Source organism: Bombina bombina, chromosome 2 (genome assembly GCF_027579735.1).
Source record: "Bombina bombina isolate aBomBom1 chromosome 2, aBomBom1.pri, whole genome shotgun sequence".
In the NCBI taxonomy this organism is placed as follows: Eukaryota; Metazoa; Chordata; class Amphibia; order Anura; family Bombinatoridae; genus Bombina; species Bombina bombina.
Window position 1 is genome coordinate 606,522,486 of NC_069500.1, and position 22,025 is coordinate 606,544,510.

Below are 22,025 nucleotides of genomic sequence, written 5' to 3' on the forward strand. Positions count from 1 at the left end.
AGAAAGGTGGACTTGAAAGAGAGACAGAGGGGAGAGACAGACAGACAGACAGACAGAGGTAGGAGCAAGAGACAGTTATATTGCTTATAGAATTAAACCTTGGACTGTTGATTTTAAAATACATTCCAGGAATATCATTCAAACAGGGGCTCCAATGCTGCACGCCACCTCCTAAAAGATTGCCACTTCACCTCTTGAGTCCCTCCCTGGCTTTATTTATCATGGGAACTCAGGAGGCAATCCAACTGGCAAATGACATTTAAAATGAAAAAGACATTCCACCCCAATACCCACAGTAGCTGACTTAGAGGAGGAGCATTTAACACTAACTGTGCCCAGCTTACCCTATAGATCTCATACATACCACATATAGACACCCTTATAACATACTGAGACACACTCTAGGTTACCCTATACATCTCATACATACCACATACAGTATATTCACACTCTAGTTTACCATATCCAGTTAAAGCTGTGTCACACTGTGGCACTCTTGTGTACCCTATATATTGTATACATATCACATGTGTGTCCTATATATCTCATACCACATATAGTCACCCCACACATAGCCACACACTCTAGTAGTTTACCATATTCAGTTAAACCTATGTCACCCTGTGGCACTCTAGTATACACTATATTATATATTGTATACATATAACCCTATAATACAATGCAGGCTCTCCAGGGTACCTTAAAAACTCATATACATCACACTATATTAGACCGTCCGTATACCGCACTGTCCGCATACCATCTCACCAGCCTAGGGCTCACTTACCTGACAGCTCATCAGGTTCCAGACCACTGTCAGCGTCAGTCCCGCAGATCAGAAGGTAATGAGCAAGGCGGCATTAGCTGAGCCGGCTGCCGTGCAGCTCACCCCCCTCATCTTGCCTAGCAGAGAATGACCTGAGGAAGCAGATGATGGAGGATACAGGCTGGGGAGAATGCACGAGGGTACAGCAGTAGGCTTAACGCCAGTCTCCCACAAGACACTCCACGGCGACGGCGTGCACTGGGCAGGCGGGCGGCTCTGGCGACAGCAGCAATGAGCACACTCAGCTCACTTCACTTTCCCGCCGCGAGTCTGAGGGCGGCAGCCGGAATCATGTGATGTGGGCGTGACGCCGCCTGCCCTAAACCCGCTCCAAACCTGCAATCTGCAAACCACGGCACTGACTGGAGAGTGAGTGACTGTGACTGGAGTCAGGGTGGGAGGGACGAGACAAGGGAGGGGGCGTAAAAAAAGTTTAAAAGTAAAAAAAAAATATTTTTTATTTTTTTTTAAATACACTGACTTTACAGCCAGTGCCGTGGCGCCCCTCTCTGCAATGCGCCTGTAGGCACATGCCTACTGTGCCTAATGGCAAATCCGGCCCTGGGCGGCAGATTAGGGGTTAATAAGTGTAATGTAGGTGGTGGTGGCACATTAGGGGTTTATAAGTGTAATGTAGGTGGCGGCGATGTCGGGGGCGGCAGCTTAGGGGTTAAATAAGTGTAATGTAGGTGTCGGCGACATTGGGGGCAGCAGATTAGGGGTTAATAAGTATAATGTAGGTGGTGGCGACGACATTGCGGGCGGCAGATTAGGGGTTAATAAGTGTAGTTAGGTGGGGGTGATGTCGGGGGCGGCAGATTAGGGGTTAATAAGTGTACTCTAGGTGTCTGCGATGTCGGGGGCAGCAGATTAGGGGTGTTTAGACTCGGGGTTTATGTTAAGGTGTTAGGTGTAAACATAAATTTAGTTTCCCCATAGGAATCAATGGGGCTGCGTTACGGAGCTTTATGATGCTTTATTGCAGGTGTTAGGCTTTTTTTCAGCCGCTCTCCCCATTGATGTCTATGGGGAAATCGTGCACGAGCACGTAAAACCAGCTAACCTCAGCTCACCACAGCGCTGGTATTGGAGTGCGGTATGGAGCTCAATTTTGCTTTACGCTCACTTATTGCCTGCTAACGCCGGGTTTATAAAAACCTGTAAAACCAGCGCTGTAGGGAGGTGAGCGGTGACAATAACTTGCAAGTTAGCACAGCACCGCTCATAACGCAAAACTCGTAACCTAGCCGAAAGATAGTAAGAAAGACAAAGAAAATTTGATAATAACAGTAAATTAGAAAGTTGCTTAAAGGGTCATGAAACCCAATTTTTTTCTTTCATGATTTAGAAAGAGCATGTAATTTTAAACAACTTTCTAATTCATTTCTATTATCTAATCTGCTTCATTCTCTTTATATCCTAGGCTGAAAAGCATATCTAGATAGGCTCAGTAGCTACTGATTGGTGACTGCACAAAAATGCCTTATGTGATTGGCTCACCCTTGTGCATTGCTATTTCTTCAACAAAGGATATCTAAAGAAGCAAATTAGGTAATAGAAGTAAATGGGAATATTGCTTGAAATTGTATTATCTACCTGAATTATGAAAGAACATTTTTGGGTTTAGTATCCCTTTAAGATTGCATGCTCTATCTGAATCATGAAAGAAAAAAAATGAGGATTATTATCCCTTTAATAACAAAGAGAAAAAAACTGCGGAAGAGAAAAAGCTTGTAAGACAATATCGGCCAGTGAAGTTGTGGAATAAATCATTGTGTACATTAGTAAAATACATAATCTCAGTTAGGATTTTCAAACACAGAACAATATTTGAAAAATTAAAGTATTGATATTTTGAAGTCAGTTAGGTGCCTGTTTTCTGTTCCCAGATGAATATAACATTCAGAAAGAACTCTGATTTCCCCATGTAACTATAATAGATTTTTCTAAAGATAAGACATGATTTACCTCCAGGACCCATTGAGAGAAAGTCGGACCTGAACCTTTTTCCAAAGTCTAGGTATAAACCTTTTAGCACAGCTTATCAGATATATTTTTATGTCACATTTTCTACTGGGCTATGCACCTAGGTTTGTCTGGGGTTAACTGACTGGTTAGCTGGATGTAAACACTGCTGTCTCTGTCTGAGTGCCTAGTGAGCACTCAGAGCTGTAAGTTTTGCCAGAGTTACACTGGTTTTTATGTGTTTACAAAAATGATATATGACTTGTTTGCCTCACACAGCATTTACACGTGTAGCTGTAGGTTAGGGGCCCGGGTAGGATAAGGTCACAAGGCCAAACGCTGTAACCAACTCTTTCTTTTAATCAGCTGTATGCATCTAAGTGAGTGATGGCTATTGTGTGTGTTGTGTGGGGTTTGTGAAAGTATATATCTTCTTACCATCCAGGTATATGTCACTTCCCAGTTCAGCGTCCACCCAAAACATAGAAGCAACCGCACCTGGCAGAAGGAAGACCAAATAGAAAATTTGACAACAGACAAAAGTTGTTCACAGCCTTATTTGTTTAGTAACAAAAAATGTGACAAAATATCAAACCCATTAGTCTCATCTATCCCTTAATTGTCTTAATCAGTCATCAGAACAGTTTCATTCATATGCCAGACTTCCTTGAATTTTTTACTCTATACGTCCCTACAAATTCTGCAGGAAGGTTTTTCTATAAAACCCTTTAGTGCTGTATGTAAACTCCACGAAGCTGAAACTGGAGCACTTCATCCCACCTTTTTCCTTGGCAACTGTGCATCTCTTAAAGGAGAGTTTACTTATATACTTTATATTAAGGAGAGAGACACTTACTTTACAATATAGGGGTCGATTTATCAAAGGCTTTCACCCGCCTTCGAGCCCCTATGACTGCAGGTTCTCACAAGAGAACCTGCAGTTCATATTTATGAAGCAGGGGTCAACAGATCGCTGCTTCCCTAACCTCTTAGGTGGCGAATTTCAATCTCCCCAGTCTCTTCTGACCGGGGAGATTGACAGCACCTGCCCGTGCGAGATTGGCTGTGTGCGGGCAGGCAGCGGCAATGCACAAGAGCGCAAAATTGCGTTCTTGAGCAATGCTGAATTCTGGCAGCTTCATAAATCGACCCCATAGTGCTCAGTGAAATAAGCTGATAGTTTCTCTCGATGCCAGCTTATTTTTGAGAATCAGGCCCACAGTCTATAATATAGTAACTAACATCTTAAATGTTTTGGGGCTAAGACAACTTCATCATAGGATCATTAAAACAGTAGAATTGCATAATCCATATATCCACAGTAATAAGATTTAAAATGATCAGTAAATCTTGTTTTCTAAGAAATTTTAAAGATTGCTTGTATTTCCCTGCCCACTGTATCACGTGACAGCCGTTAGCTAATCACAGACAAATATACGTATACACTGCAAACTCTTGCACATGCTCAGTTGAAGCTGGTGCATCAGAAAGTGTGTATATAAAGTGATGAATGCAAAACAAGCACATTTATTTCTATAAATTCCACAGATAAAATTATTAATTTTAAAAAACATAAATCACATTAAAAAGTATTACAATATTTTAAGGGCAAAGATGTATTTAGTTGTTGTAATTCCCTAGGAAATCTGACCCCTAAACACTTCACCCATAACAATTTTATCTCATATTTGCTTCATATTTCCCACAAGTCGAGGCCAGAAATGCATGGAAGGGTAATACACCCCACTAGACAGTCAGGAATAATTGATTTGTAATAAAATTAATAAATTGATCATTTGGAGAGCATAGGAGTGAGAAGGCATTATATTATAGAATGTCTCCTTAAAATTTGCCCCCAATTCTGCTGCCCTAGGAATAGGCATAGTTGACCTATGCCCAAAAAAGCTGTTATCACAGATTTTATTACTTTCACACTGTTTTAACAGTCTTAGAATTTTATGTATTGGTATTTACTTCATATCCATATTTTCATAGCTGTTTAAATGTATTAATTTAGTTTATCCACTAGGCCATAGCGCTGCGGAACCTGTTGGCGCTCTACAAATACCTGATAATAATAATAATAATAATAGGCCATTACACAATGTACTATTGTCCACTGAGGCAGGCAAGGGATTAAACAGATTTCACTTTACACCTTGCCTCTGAAAGGGACACTCAAATCAAAAATTAAACATTAATGATTCAGATAGAGCAGCAATTTTAAACAACTTTTCTATTTACTTCCATTAACAAAATATGCACAGCCGTTTTAGAATTACACTTTTTGAGTCACCATCTCCTACTGAGCATGTGCAAGAACTCACAGAATATATATGCATTTGTGATTGGCTGATGGCTGTCACATGATACAGGAGGAAATAGACATAACTTTTAAATTTATAGGGGAAAAAATCTACTACTCATTTGAAGTTAAGACTAAGTGCTAATGCATTGTCTTTTTATAATGCATTTGTTGGTTATGCAAATCTACGGTATTTACTGGCCCTTTAAAGGGACAGAAAACAGCTTGAGATTTGTATACAATTTTTATAGCAATTTCTAATTCACTGAACTTGAAATGCACCCTGTTTACATGGCTAACTAGATTGGCTCCTTCAAATAAGGCAAATGGTGGGTTGAATTTGGCTATTGAAAAATGATTGCCGTAATAAGGATGATTTGCTTTTAAGATTTGGCTGACATGTTATTCTATAGCAATACAACAACAATTACTTCAAATTACAAGGTGTTTATTGACCCTTTGAATAATGATAATTAATCTTTGTTTATAGAACAATGTATTTTTAACTTCAACAAAAGAAGTATTAGTTTCAGCACCCACGTCCAACTCTTTATGATGCACGGCAGCTTAGAGGGTGCACTGTACCCCTCATAACATACAAACAACAAATCTGCCAGGGTTTAAGTGCCCAATCAAATGTTAAAAAGCATGGAAATTCAAAACTGAACCAGAGTATTTAATAACATAATACAATATATTATTTTAATTGGGGAATTTCATTTGAGAATTTCCATCTTTTTTAACACTCGATTGGGAAGGTAAAGGGACATTAAACACTTTGAGATGGTAATCTAAAATGATAAATTGTATTTAGAAAAAAACTTTGCAATATACTTTTATTATTTATTTTGTCTCCCTTTCCTGTAACTCCATTCTTAAACTGTGAGTTTTTCAGTTCCTGTTAGAAATGGAAGTGCAGAACACTGTTATATTCTGCACAGCCATTGGCTGCACACTCAGTGACCTATTTATAACTGTCCGTAATTGGCCACAGCAGAGAAGGTAACACCTTAAAGTTACAAAATGGCAGCTCCCATTGTTTTATAAACAGTAAAACTTTACACTTATTTTGTCAATATTTAAACAGCTAATGAAACTTTAAAAAATACATCTACATGTTATTCCTAGACTAATCTTTTCTTTTAATGCATCATTATATCTAGCATGCATTTAGTGTTTAATGTCCCTTTAAAGTCTGATATTAATATAAGCTTTGAATAATACTTTACATCCTTTTCTGTAGGCTCTCAAAAAGCAAGAAATTACAGTTGTCAGATTGTTCAGGGTGATGAAAGCTAAATGGTTACCCTTAAATAAAACTCAATAAACTCTCATCAGCATGAGTGACAGCTGCTTTGTCACAATGTTTGCAAATAATAAAACCTAGCATTTGATTTCAGATGACCCGGGCTCATATATTTGCACTGGAATAACATGACATGAAAGGGAAACACTGACAGCAGATAGAAGTGCAGAACAATCTCTGAAGCATTACTTGCTTGTTCATGACAGGCTTGTCCAGGAGAATGAAGTACGAGAGGCCAAGCAATGATAACAGGGCTGAATGCAATGTCTGCTGCTCTCTGTCTGACAGGCCAGATGTGTTCCTCAGCACATCACTTTATGTCAGTGCTGTTATAGCTGTCAGACTATTGCAATGCCTAACCATGCAAGCTATAAGAATGACCACAAGACATGATGCTTTCCTGATACTTATTGATTTCTTTCCCAAAAAGCTTAATAGTTTTCCAATTTGGCTGAAATGGGCTTTGCAAGTAACAGGGGTTGAATCAATGCCCTCTCTTTTAAAGGAAATTACTTTAGCATGACAATTATGTAGCTTTGAACTGCAGTGTGTCAGGCTGCTTTGCAAGAAATAACTGAAGTGCCAATACGAATTCCCTGCTCCTGACAAGTTGCCTGCAGGCTCTCTAATTGTAAGGACACTATACGCTTGTAGGACAATTAATTCAGGATTGTTAACAGCTACTATATTAATGAATACCCTCAATGCTTAAATGATTTACACAATAATACATTACACTAGAGAACCATATCTTCATGTTCTGTCATATATAACAAAAATGTGTTTCTGTGGCATTTGTAATGCTCGGAATTGGAGCAAGCTTTTTAAATAAAAAGTAAACTACAATTTGCATGTGTAATTACAGAATTCAATGCCCTGTGAGCACCATTTTTGCAATTCAACAGAGCCCCATTCATAGCCTATTGTCTGTAGGAAAAGAGTAGCGTGTTCCCGCATTAACAGTTCCTTGGTGTTCTTTATGGTAAATTGAATGGTAAAGGATAAATAATCAGTATCTTTTTGGCAAACAAGGAAATGAATTACTGTACTGCACAATGAATTATTGTCTTAAGTTAATAGGCTTCACAGTGCACAACACAGGTGCGTTGGAAAATTACAGCGTCATCTCCTAGGTGACATTTTCAGACCTAGTAAAAGTCAAAAACACTTTAGCTTTTATGGTTTTGCAATGTGTTGCTGTTTTCCACAAATAAGCTTCATTGTCTAACAAACTCATGTCACTGGCTGTGTATGATTCATTTTTAGGAAGGTGTCCTAGGTAGGAATAAGTTTTGTTGGGATAAGTTTAGTACATCACAATACCAGATCGAATTATGTGACTTTTGTAAAGTAATAGATGCAATTCTACGTTCCTATAATATAGTTGAAGTCTCACTTAAAAATGAGAACTGCCTAGAGCTTGTCAAACAAAATTTATTAAAAAAAATATGCAATACGTTGCAGCTCGCATTCAAGAGATTAAGGGCTAAATTAGAAGTCTTTAATGGAGATCGCAGAAGTAAAACACGTATCGCTCGCACACTAACCCGACAGGAGTTATTACTATATCACACTCCAAGCTTCTTCACATACAAGAAAATTTATTTTTTATTGTAAATATATATATATATATATATCTGTATATACCTATACCTGTATAACTATTCATATAGATATATAGGTATAGATATATTTTACATTATCACATATATATAGAAATATATAATTAATAATACAATTTTATTTTTTTATGTGAAGAACATAGGAATGTAAAATATGTGCAACACAATTTGTATTTCACACTTTAGGTCTAATGCAGTGTCGGGCTAGAGCAGATGGATAACTGGTAATCTAAAAGCACACTCTTGAAATATTAAATATAAAAAAAATATTATTAAAAATTATTATAGATACTGTTATATATATATATTGATTATATGGATTATTTTGAATATTTTACAGTATTTACAGTATAAATATTAATATTTTTTTAAAACACAATTTAACAATACATACAGCATGATATATGTAAATAATGAAGAAACCTTCTTATTACGGCTTACCTGGGTCTGCGAGCCCTGTAGTCTCCAGAAGGATGTAGTCAAACTTTCCTTTCTTCTGCATTAAATTTTCAATTGCTTTCAAGCCATTGTCCCTAGATTACACATGAAAACATGTACAACAATCTGTTAAAATGTACAGTTGTAGCCATGTATATCACATGCAAATGCCTTGAGCAGAGTGAATACTATTAGTACACATTTATTTAAAAAAATATTTAGGTTTTCAGAAAACAAAAATGGATTACAACTGTAACGAAGGACATAGATTTAAGCTTGATAAAAGACAAATGCAAAGTCTGTACATACATATAAATTCTATTCAGAGAGGCTTACCATCTCTCCTCCATCTCTCATCCGACCCAAACTAATACAAGAACTGCCTGACTCACTGCTGCAACTACAACCAATGTGACAAGCTACCCCAACCTTATGTCTCTGCACCCTAAACCTATAGACTGTGAGCTCTCCAGAGCAGGGCCCTCTTCCTCCTGTACTAGATTTGTTTAGTTTTGTTATGTTTTGTATTTTATCACAAATCTTTGTCATTGTATACCCGTATCATTGTACCCAGCGCTACAGAATTTGCGGCGCTATACAAAAAATGATAATAATAATATACAGAAATCCTGTGAAACAGAGCCTTTAAACATATAGATTAATATTAACCTCCATATAGATAGGTTCTCTCTCACTTGCCCTCCCGCTTTGAAGATCACTTCAATCAAGATTGAACTCTAAAATCTATAAACGCAACCGAGACCCATAAAGTCATTTTTATGATAGATATATTACATTGCAGAAGATTTGACAACTAAATAAATGTTTGTAAATCAAATAGACTTTCTTAGCCAAAGTTGTAGGATTTTACTGTGTCAGAGCAACCCAGGGACAAACTATTTGAAAAGCATCATTGATATGTTTATCTGATTTCCTTTGCTGTAAACAATTAGGACCAGATATAGAGGAGTTCCTGAATTAATCTAAGCAGTCATTGTGTAGCTTGTTACAGGGTCAGATAATGGTATCTTTGTGGTATGCACAGTAGAGTAACGTTTATTAAACATTTTCTGGACGTTGTAACTTTATGCTTAATGCCAATTTAATTAATATTCAAAAAAACAAATTAATTTGGTAACTAAGGAGTTACAGTTAAATGGACAGGTGCAAATGTTAGCACATATATAATCAAGGATAACAAAACCAATCTTACTCAGCATTGCCTGATTTTCTACAGTTAAGAATTTGAGAAAGGGAGGACATAAAGGGCAATTGCAAGGAGAATTCTTAGTTTAAGTCTCCTACAGGTTCTTCTCAGTTCTCCTTTAGAGAAGCGCATCTGTGCGCTCAAATTTATCACAAAGTTTTTTGGGTTTTTTGCACTTCTCCAACGGAGAGCTGAGGAGATGTACAGATAAAATTGTACCTTATTTATCATTGAAAATAAGCAACTATTCTCCATGTAAGTCATATATGAACCCCGCTCCCTGCCCACGCACAGCCAATCCCGCAGGAGCTGCCTAAGAGGTGGAGAACAGGGCAGGGAAGCAGCAGTCTGATGACCGCTGCTTGATAAATCCTGACTGCTGGTTTCCACAAGTGGAGAAAAGGGCTTGATATATTGAGCCCATAGGGGCATTATTTCTCATGCACATTTTTAGGGGCAATTATAGTAGAATAACAATGATAAATCTTTAGAGTGTATATTCCTTACTTGACAGAGCAGCACAGGCAGCCATTTCTTAACTCCAACCACTCCTCGTACAGCTCCCCAGCTTGGCTAATAGATAAAGACTTCTCCACAGCACTCCCTGCCAATGACATAGAACATTGTAATGCATTTGCTCATTTATGACAAGAAGTCCCAATCACATACATTTATCTATCCCGACACAGATAGTCTGAATTATTGTCTAGAAATAACTACATTTAATAGTTTTATGCTTCTTAAATGAGACAACCCAAATGTAATTATCTACAGAAGTTTCCAATATGCTACTATACCAAATGCTTTTTAGCTTTACTAAAGTAAAGGATAGTAGGGTAAAGAGTGGGCCATTCTTAAAATGCCTTCCTGTGAAACAAAACTACCTCTCCTCTTTGGGTTACCCTGGACAACCAGCCAAAAGCTCAATTAACTACAAAATATATTTTACCTGACAAATGGGGAAGACTAGGCAATGAAAATAGCACATCTGTTATTCACGGTTAGATTTCAGAATAAAGGAGGTAAATGTGAGGAATCACTTGTGATAGTTTCCTATACAAGCATACTTTATTATGTATTTACTGATGTTCATGAAAGCACTGTGTACCTACACTGGACCAAATATCCATAAAAAAGGATAAATAGGTGCATTGGATTTGGCAGACTTTTGATAAGGGTTTATGATGCAGTCACAGGTCATCATTTTCTACAACTGTTGCTCATAATATTGGCTACATAAGCAAATTAGTTTTAGTTTCAGCAAATTACAAAAATCTCAAGAATTGTCTGCTTTCCCAGACACACTGCTGCAGCTAAACTGGAGCAGGTAGATCACACAAAGTAAACATTATATATATATATATATATATATATATATATATATATATATATATATATATATATATATATATATATATATACACATACACAGTATATACTGTATATATACAGTATATATATATATATATATATAGATAGATAGATAGATAGATAGATAGATAGATAGATAGATAGATAGATAGATAGATAGATTAATCACCTCAGGTAACTGCAGCATGCAGTTTTATATGTCCCAAACTTTGATTTCAGAAAGATTTTTTATCTTTTTTTTTGTACGTTTAGCACAGCAGCACTGCAAACAATGAGACAACATATGGCTGCAAAATCACAAGTTATTCAGGTTTCACATAGTTTTGCTAATAAAGAAAAGGCATCTATTGCCATCTGCAGGTGATATCTCTTCATTACATCTTCCATAGATAAACATGTAACTGATTGCACTTACTAGCTGTTTAATTTGTTACGTTTGAGCGCTATTTGATGGAATTAGTGAGATAACACAACATAATATAAAGATTCCGCTTTTTAAAATTATTGTAGATGAATATAAAAAGGCCCTTTTTCAATGTACCCTCTCACTTTGTTTTTATTTTTGGAGCATCCGTTTTTTCAACATTTTGGGTGTAAGAATATTTAATAATCTGTGATATATTGCATGGGTTAAAGGGCCATGATACCCACATGTTGAAATACTTGAAAGTGATGCAGCATAGCTGTAAAAAGCTGACTAGAAAATATAATCTGAATATCTCTATGTAATTAACATAAATTATGAGTCAATGACATCATTCCTTACTGTTGGGAAAAACTGAACCTGGCCAAGCATAACCTGGCCTGGGTATGCATAATTTATGTTTTCCTTCTTAAAATAAGGAGAGTCCACAACATCATTCCTTTATGTTGGGAAACTTATAACCAAGCTCTAGAGTACACGGAATGAAAACGGGAGGGACAAAAAGAGAGGTGAACCCTAATCTGAGGGCAACACAGCCTGCAAAATCTTTATTCCGAAGGCTGCTTCAGCTGTCCCGCTGTCTCATCTCCTCAACCAAAAAGATAAGGAAGTCTAAGAGACCTTCTGACCCTTACGCTTCCCAGAATAGGCAACAAACAAGGAAGGAGTTTGTCTAAAATCCTTAGTAGCCTGAAGATAGAACTTCAAAGCGCAAACCACATCCAAATTATGAAGCAAACGTTCCTTCGAAGAAGAAGGATTGGGAAACAAGGAAGGAACCACAATCTCTTGATTGATGTTGCGGTCAGACACGACATTAGGAAGAAAACCTAACTTAGTACATAAGACAGCCTTATCAGAATAGAACACCAGAAAAGGAGGCTCACATTGCAAAGCAGCAATCTCTGAAATATGTTCCCTTCAGGGAACTGGCAGAAAGACCTTTCTCCAGTCCATCCTGAAGAAACGATAGGATTCTGGCAATCTTAACTTTATGCCAGGGTAATCCACACTCTTCACACAAGAATAACATAATTTATGTAAGAACTTACATGATAAATTCATTTTTTTTCATATTGGCAAGAGTCCATGAGCTAGTGACGTATGGGATATACAATCCTACCAGGAGGGGCAAAGTTTCCCAAACCCCAAAATGCCTATAAATACACCCCTCACCACACCCACAATTCAGTTTAATGAATGGCCAAGTAGTGGGGTGATAAAGAAAGGAGTAAAAAGCATCAACAAAGGAATTTGGAAATAATTGTACTTTATACAAAAAAAATCATAACCACCATAAAAAGGGTGGGACTCATGGACTCTTGCCAATATGAAAGAAACAAATTTATCAGGTAAGTTCTTACATAAATTATGTTTTCTTTCATGTAATTGGCAAGAGTCCATGAGCTAGTGACGTATGGGATATCAATACCCAAGATGTGGAACTCCATGCAAGAGTCACTAGAGAGGGAGGGATAAAAATAAACAACAGCCATTTTCCGCTGAAAAAATAATCCACAACCCAAAATATAAGTTATTCTCATAATGAAAAGAAAAACTTAAAACATCAGCAGAAGAATCAAACTGAAACAGCTGCCTGAAGAACTTTTCAAGCAAAAACTGCTTCTGAAGAAGCAAATACATCAAAACGGTAGAATTTAGTAAATGTATGCAAAGAGGACCAAGTTGCCGCTTTGCAAATCTGATCAACTGAAAATTCATTCTATGAAAGCCCACAAAGTGGAGACTGATCTAGTAGAATGAGCTGTAATTCTCTGAGGCGGGGCCTGACCCGACTCCAAATAAGCTTGAAGAATCAAAAGCTTTAACCAAGAAGCCAAGGAAAAAGCAGAGGCATTCTGACCTTTCCTAGGACCAGAAAATATAACAAATAGACTAGAAGTCTTCCTGAAATCTTTAGTAGCTTCAACATAATATTTCAAAGCTCTCGCCACATCCAAAGAATGTAAGGATCTTTACAAAGAATTCTTAGGATTAGGACACAAGGAAGGGACAACAATTTCTCTACTAATGTTGTTAGAATTCACAACCTTAGGTAAAAATTTAAATGAAGTCCGCAAAACCGCCTTATCCTGATGAAAAATCAGAAAAGGAGACTCACAAGAAAGAGCAGATAGATCACAAACTCTTCTAGCAGAAGAGATGGCCAAAAAGAACAACACTTTCCAAGAAAGTAGTTTAATGTCCAAAGAGTGCATAGGCTCAAATGGAGGAGCCTGTAACGCCTTCAAAACCAAATTAAGACTCCAAGGAGGAGAAATTTATTTAATGACAGGCTTAATACGAACTAATGCCTGAACAAAACAGTGAATATCGGGAAGATTAGCAATCTTTCTGTGAAATAAAACAGAAAGAGCAGAGATTTGTCCCTTCAAGGAACTTGCAGACAAACCCCTATCCAAACCATCCTGAAGAAACTGTAAAATTCTAGGAATTCTAAAAGAATTCCAAGAGAATTTATGAGAAAAACACCATGAAATGTAAGCCTTCCAAACTCGATAATAAATCTTTCTAGAAACAGATTTGCAAGCTTGTAACATAGTATTAATCACTGAGTCAGAGAAACATCTATGACTTAGCACTAAGCGTTCAATTTCCATACCTTCAAATTTAATGATTTGAGATCCTGATGGAAAAACGGACCTTGAGACAGTAGATCCGGCCTTAACGGAAGTGGCCAAGGTTGGAACTGGACATCCGAATAAGATCCGCATACCAAAACCTGTGGGGCCATGCTGGAGCCACCAGCAACACAAACGATTGTTCCATGATGATTTTGGAGATCACTCTTGGAAGAAGAATTAGAGGAGGAAAAATGTAAGCAGGATGATAACACCAAGGAAGTGTCAGCGCATCCACTGCTTCCGCCTGAACATCCCTGGACCTGGACAGGTATCTGGGAAGTTTCTTGTTTAGATGAGAGGCCATGAGATCTATCTCTGGAAGACCCCACATCTGAACAATCTGAGAAAACACATCTGGATGGAGAGACCACTCCCCTGGATGTAAAGTTTGACGGCTTAGATAATCCGCCTCCCAATTGTCTACACCTGGGATATGCACCGCAGAGATTATACAGGAGCTGGATTCCGCCCAAGCAAGTATCCGAGATACTTCTTTCATAGCTTGAGGACTGTGAGTCCCACCCTGATGATTGACATATGCCACAGTTGTGTTATTGTCTGTCTGAAAGCAAATGAACGGTTCTCTCTTCAACAGAGGCCAAAACTGAAGAGCTCTGAGAATTGCACGGAGTTCTAAAATATTGATTGGTAATCTCACCTCGTGAGATTTCCAAACCCCTTGTGCTGTCAGAGATCCCCAAACAGCTCCCAAACTGAAAGACTTGCATCTGTAGTGATCACAGTCCAGGTTGGCCGAGCAAAAGAAGTCCCTTGAACTAAACGCTGGTGATTTAACCACCACGTCAGAGAGTGTCGAACATTGGGATTTAAGGATATTAACTGTGATATCTTTGTATAATCCCTGCACCAATGATTCAGCATACAACGCTGGAGAGGTCTCATGTGAAAACGAGCAAAAGGAATCGTGTCCGATGCTGCAGTCATGAGGCCTAAAACTTCCATGCACATTGCCACTGAAGGGAATGACTGAGACTGAAGGTTCCGGCAGGCTGCAACCAATTTCAAATGTCTCTTGTCTGTTAGAGACAGAGTCATGGACACTGAATCTATCTGGAAGCCTAAAAAGGTGACCCTTGTCTGAGGAATCAAGAAACTCTTTGGTAAATTGATCCTCCAACCATGTTTTTGAAGAAACAACACTAGTTGATTTGTGTGATATTCTGCAGAACGTAAAGACTGAGCTAGTACCAAGATATCGTCCAAATAAGGAAACACCGCAATACCCTGCTCTCTGAGTACAGAGAGTAGGGCACCTAGAACCTTAGAAAAGATTCTTGGAGCTGTTGCTAGGCCAAATGGAAGAGCAACAAATTGGTAATGCTTGTCAAGAAAAGAGAATCTCAGGAACTGATAATGTTCTGGATGAATCGGAATATGAAGGTAAGCATCCTGCAAGTCTATTGTAGACATATAATGTCCTTGCTGAACAAAAGGCAGAATAGTCCTTATAGTCACCATCTTGAAAGTTGGCACTCTTACATAACGATTCAAAATTTTCAGATCCAGAACTGGTCTGAATGAATTTTCCTTCTTTGGGACAATGAATAGATTTGAATAAAACCCCAGACCTTGCTCCTGAAAAGGAACCGGCATGATTACCCCTGAAGACTCCAGGTCTGAAACACACATCAGGAAAGCCTGAGCGTTTACTGGATTTGCTGGGATACGTGAGAGAAAAAACTTCTCACAGGAGGTCTTACTCTGAATCCTATTCAATACCCTTGAGAGACAATGCTCTGAATCCATTAATTTTGGACAGAATTTATCCAAATATCCTTGAAAAACCTTAATCTGCCCCCTAACAGCTGAGCTGGAATGAGGGCCGCACCTTCATGCGGATTTAGGGGCTGACTTTGATTTTTTAAAAGGCTTGGATTTATTCCAATTTGAGGAAGGCTTCCAATTGGAAGCAGATTCCTTGGGGGAAGGATTAGATTTTTGTTCCTTATTTTGACGAAAGGAACAAAAACGGTTAGAAGCCTTAGATTTACCCTTAGGTTTTTTTTATCCTGATGCAGAAAAACCCCCTTTCCTCCAGTAACAGTTGAAATAATAGAATCCAACTGAGAATCAAATAAATTATTACCTTGGAAAGAAAGAGATAATAATCTAGACTTAGATGTCATATCAGCATTCCAAGATTTAAGCCATAAAGCTCTTCTAGCTAAAATAGCTAAAGACATGGATCTAACATCAATTTTGATAATATCACAAATGGCATCACAAATAAAATGATTAGCATGTTGCAGTAAGCAAACAATGCTAGATATGTCAGAATCCAATTCTTGTTGCGCTAAAAGGTTGATGCAGCCGCAACATCAGCCAAAGGAATTGCAGGCATTGCAGGCATGAGAAGATGACCTGAATATAAATAGGCTTTCCTTAGATAGGATTCAAGTTTCCTATCTAATGGATCTTTAAAAGAAGTACTATCTTCCATAGGAATAGTGGTACGTTTAGCAAGAGTAGAAATAGCCCCATCAACTTTGGGGATCTTTTATCAAAACTCTATAGAAATTGCTGGTAAAGGATACAATTTTTTAAACCTTGAAGAAGGAATAAAAGGAGTACCTGGCTTATTCCATTCCTTAGAAATCATATCAGAAATAGCATCAGGAATATGAAAAACCTCTGGAGTAACCACAGGAGGTTTAAAAACAGCATTTAAACGTTTACTAGTCTTAATGTCAAGAGGACTAGCTTGCTCAATATCCAAAGTAATTAACACTTCTTTTAACAAAGAACAAACATACTCTATTTTAAACAAATAAGTAGATTTGTCAGTGTCAATATCTGAGGAAGGATCTTCTGAATCAGATAGATCCTCATCAGAGGAGGATAAATCATTATGTTGTCGGTCATTTGAAATTTCATCAACTTTATGAGACGTTTTAAAAGACCTCTTACGTTTATTAGAAGGCGGAAATGCAGACAAAGCCTTCTGAATAGAATCAGTAACAAATTCTTTAAGATGCATAGGTATATCATGTACATTAGAAGTTGAAAGAACTGCAACTGTCAATGCACTATTACTGATGGATACATTCTCTGCATGTAAACGTTTATGATGACAACTATTACAAATGACATTCAGAGATATAATTTCCACAATCTTACAACAAATGCACTTAGCTTTGGTAGAACCGATGTCAAGCAGCAAATTTCCAACAGATACTTCTGAGGCAGGATCAGATTGAGACATCTTGCAAAATGTGAAAGAAAAAACAACATATAAAGCAAAATTATCAATTTCCTTATATGACAGTTTCAGGAATGGTAAAAAATGCAAACAGCATAGCCCTCTTAGCACACTTACTTCACCACCTCCATAGGAGGCAAAGTTTGTAAAACTGAATTGTGGGTGTGGTGAGGGGTGTATTTATAGGCATTTTGAGGTTTGGGAAACTTTGCCCCACCTGGTAGGATTGTATATCCCATACGTCACTAGCTCATGGACTCTTGCCAATTACATGAAAGAAAAATAGGTTCTCCACACCTTATGATAGATGCGACTAGTAACCGGCTTATGAGCTTGAATGATAGTATCAATAACTCTCTCAGAAAAACCTCTCTTGGCTAGTACTAAGCGTTCGATCTCCACGCAGTCAGCCTCAAAGAACCTAGATTTTGATGAATAAAAGGAACTTGTTCCAGCAGATCCCTGCGACAAGGTAACTTCCATGGAGGAGAAGAAGACATCCACAGCAGATCCGCGAACCACGCCTTTTGCGGCCATGATGGAGCAATCAGTATCACTGATGCCTGCTCCTGCTTGATGCGGGCCACTACACGAGGAAGGAGTGGTAACGACGGGAAAAGGTAAATTAGATTGAACCTCCAAGGCACCGCTAATGCATCTATTAGCTCCGCCTGAGAATCCCTGGACCCCGACTCATATCTGGGTAGCTTGGAATTGAGCTGGGATGCCATGAGATCTATCTCTGGCGTCCCCCACCTGTAGCACATCTCCGCAAACACCTTGAGATGGAGAGACCATTCACCCGGATGAAAGGATTGTCTGCTGAGAAAATCTGCTTCCCAGTTGTCCACACCCAGAATGTGGATCACTGACAGTGAACAGCTGTGGTCCTCCGCCCACTCCAGAATCCGAGAAACTTCCCTCATTGCTAGGAAGCTTCTCGTCCCCCCCTGATGGTTGATGTAAGCCACCAAGGTTATATTGTCTGATTGGAATCTGATAAACAGGGACAAACCCAGAAGGGACCAAGCCTTCAGAGCATTGAAGATTGCCCGAAGTTCCATAATGTTGATCGGGAGGGAGCGTTCCTCCTGAGGGAACCTGGCAAAGGGAATGATGTCCATGCTGGACAACATGAGACCAATTACCTCCATACACTGATTCACAGATGGTCTTAAGGAGGTCTGGAGGGCTAGCTTGCAACATCTCTGGTCTATTAGAAATATCCTCATGGATATGGAGTCTCACAGTACCCAGGAATTCTACCCTGGTGCTTGGAATAAGAGAACTCTTTTCAGTTTATCTTCCATCCATGAGATCGAAGAAGAGAGAGAAGAGATACTGAATGGTTCTCCGCCAGACAAAAAGATGGAGCTTGTACCAGAATATCATCCAAGTAGGGAGCTAGCTTGCAACGGCTAGAAGGGCCCCTAGAACTTTTGTGAAAATCCTTGGGACAGTAGCTAGACCAAATAGAAGAGCAATGAACTGGCAAACCTTAGGAACTGGAAGTGATCCTTGTGGATTGGAACGTGAAGGTAAGCATCCTTCAGATCGATAGTGGTTATGAACTGTCCTTCCTGAACTAAGGGAAGGATGGACCTTATTGTCTCCATCTTGAACAAGGGGAAATTTAGAAATTTGTTTAAGCACTTTAGGTCCAGAATCGGGCAGAAAGTTCCCTCCTTCTTTGGGACTACAAACAGGTTTGAATAGTGTTATGGTATAACCCGGGTATCAAGGGTTAATACCAGATGAAAGATGCCCTGAATACGGGATCAGCAACACACAAACACAGTTAATTCCCCCCAAACATGAGACCAAGCTCCATCTTGAGAGTAAAACAGAATGTGTTTTATTGAGGGCTATATGCCCAGTATTTATGCAAGTCTCCCACCTGGTTGACACTCCCTAGGAGACCAGATGGGGGGTTGGCAGAAGATAGTACATTAGATAGAGGGAAGACGCCCTTTTACAGGATACAATAGCATTGCATTACTTAACCAAATAAACAATTAAACCCAAGAAAACAAGGGAGTCCTTCTTGACAAATAGTATCCCAAACCTCTTTCTGCGATAGGAACCGGGACAATGACCCCTAAAGAGGACAGATCCCGCACGCACCCCAGAAAGGCTTCCCTCTTTTTTGGTTTGGAAGACAGGCTTAAGAGGAGAAATCTGCCCTTGGGTGGATGAGATTTGAAACCTATCATGTATCCATGAGCAATGACCTCCAGGACCCATGGATCCTGCACGTCCCTGAACTGAGCGTCTGAAAACAGCGACAGTCTGCCCCCTACACGATCCAGCACCATATCGTGAACCACCCCTTCATGCCGACTTAGTCTCGGCAAGCTTCTTGCTCTGCTTGGATTTATTCCAGGATTGAGCCGGCTTCCAAGTACTCTTGGTTTGCTCAGGCTTATAGGACTGTTGTCGTTGGGATTTCTCAGAACGAAAGGAACAAAAAATAGAGCCTTGTCCCTTTTTATCCTGCGGTAGGAAGGCACCCATGCCCCCTGTAACCATGGAGATAATGGAGTCCAGGACTGGACCAAATAAAATATTTCCCTTAAAAGGAAGGGAAAAAGAGTCTAGACTTAGAAGTCATATTTGCAGACCATGACTTTAGCCAGAGCGCCGACGGGTCTGCACTGAAAAGCCAGAAACCTTAGCATTTAGGCAAATAATCTGCATGTTTGCATTACAGATAACAGAACTAGCAATTCTCAAGGCTTTCATTCTTTCCTGGAAACGTCGAGGGGACCCTCCACCTCGATCAATTCCGCTAAGGAGTCGCACCAGTAGGCCACAGCTCCAGCAACCGAGGCAACAGCCGCTGCCAGGTGAAACAAGTATTCCTTATGTTGAAATATTTTTCTTAGAAAAGTTTCCATCTTCTTAACCATCGGCTCTCTGAACGACGAGCTATCCTCAAACGGGATAGTAGTACGTTTGGCAAGCGTGGAGATAGCGCCATCCACCTTGGGGATGGAACCCCACAACTCCAATTTTTTAAAGGAAGACGAAGGGGAAAAGGAAGATCCAATTCTATCCCACTAGTTTTTAATAATGTTCGCCATTTTTAGGAACAGGAAAAGTTAACAGCATTACCCTGTCCTCGTAAACTCTGTCTAATTTAGGGATCAAAGGTTCATCAGGCAGCTTGGCCTCTGGTACCTCTAATGTAGACAGGACCTCCTTTAGAAGAAAACGTAAGTGTTCAATCTTAAATCTAAAGGCTGGATCCTCCGCAGCAGGAGGCTTAGAGGTAGAAGACTCTGACCCAGAAAGTTCACCCTCTGAAGTCTCAGAGTGCGACTCATCCATAGATAATAAACAGATATATCCAATAAATCACTTGATGACCCCTGGGCAGGAGAGCTATGTCTAACCTTTCGCTTGCGTTTGGCAGGGTGAGGTAAAGCCTCAGACACCGCCGTCTTTAACTGTGCAGTAAAGTCTGATGGTAAAAGGGTTCCTCCAGATGGAGGATCAGGCATACTATGGGAAGCTACATGTGATGAGGGAGATGACTGATCTGTATGCACTTCAAGGGATGGCGAGTCCTCAGAGGTGGACGGCTCAGTGGTACTAAAGGGGTTAACGTTCTTAGACATAATAACTTTGTCAAGGCATGTGGAACATAGTTGAGAGGGCGGGCGTACCAAGGCCTCCTCACAATATAAAAAGGTATTACTATTTTGAATAGAGGGAGTACCCTCCAGAATATCAGAATCCTCCATAGCTTAAGCTAATGACAGTAGGACACAGAATAAAACGATCTTTCTATTACTTTTTATTACTCACAAAAATGGCACCTTAATACTTCCAATGGCTGGGGCACTCACCACCTCCTAGACCCAGGCAATACAGAGAAAAAGCATATTCCAGCCACATAACAAACAGTCTATGAGCCCAATAAAATCTCTCACATAAAGCAGTATAAAATCAAAGCAACACATTTGATTAATCCCCACTGTTCAATAATCCTCCTCAGGAGATATTAATCCATGATTCTATTAAGATAAAAGGAGCCACACTGTGGCCCTGTCTTCTAGCGTTTCCAACATATGTAAAAATTGAAACGATCTTACCAGAATCCATGCTGTGGAACAGAAACACAGCCTCTTAAGTGTGACAGTCTTGTAGCATCGCTCCTGACATAGACTTGAGTGAATAAAACGAGCAGGCAGTGAAACTCGTCGACACTGATTGCTTAAAGTGAAAATTAATCCTAGCGTTTCACAAACACTAGGATTGACTATTGAAACAAATAAAGGGGACTTTCATTCATGAAGTATAAAATACTTCATGTAGAAAGCTCCTTTATTTGTTTTAACCGATCGGCGATTTGAGCTGCTAACAAATGCCACGGCAAAAAAAAAATTCTAAGAGGTGACGTTTTTAGCTGTTAGCCAATAGCAGCGCGGTAAATCCAGCTCCCATGGGCGCCAAGCCGGATTTACCGCACTGCTATTGAGCCGGATTTACCGCACTGCTATTGGCTAAGAGGTGAAAATTGAAACAACAGCAGCAGCACCTTAGGTATGCATCAAAATCCTTTTATTGGTGAGACATCACAAAATACAACAATTTTGAGATGTCTCACCAATAAAAGGATTTTGATGCATACCTAAGGTGCTGCTGCTGTTGTTTGGATTTGCTGGTATTGTCTGGGATCTGTGCAGGATCC

The 22,025-nt window shown here is 39.2% G+C and overlaps 1 protein-coding gene across 1 annotated transcript in view; it reads right to left on the reverse strand.

Moving 5' to 3' along the window:
* The window catches only part of LOC128649325 (zinc-regulated GTPase metalloprotein activator 1), a 141,701-nt gene that overhangs the window by 89,585 nt on the left and 30,091 nt on the right, over positions 1 to 22,025 (reverse strand). The window contains exons 4-6 of the mRNA XM_053702534.1: positions 10,177 to 10,273; positions 8,466 to 8,557; positions 3,230 to 3,289 (exon numbers count right to left, since the gene is read on the reverse strand). Coding sequence (XP_053558509.1) covers positions 3,230 to 3,289; positions 8,466 to 8,557; positions 10,177 to 10,273 — 249 coding nt within the window. The remainder of the gene's footprint in view (positions 1 to 3,229; positions 3,290 to 8,465; positions 8,558 to 10,176; positions 10,274 to 22,025) is intronic.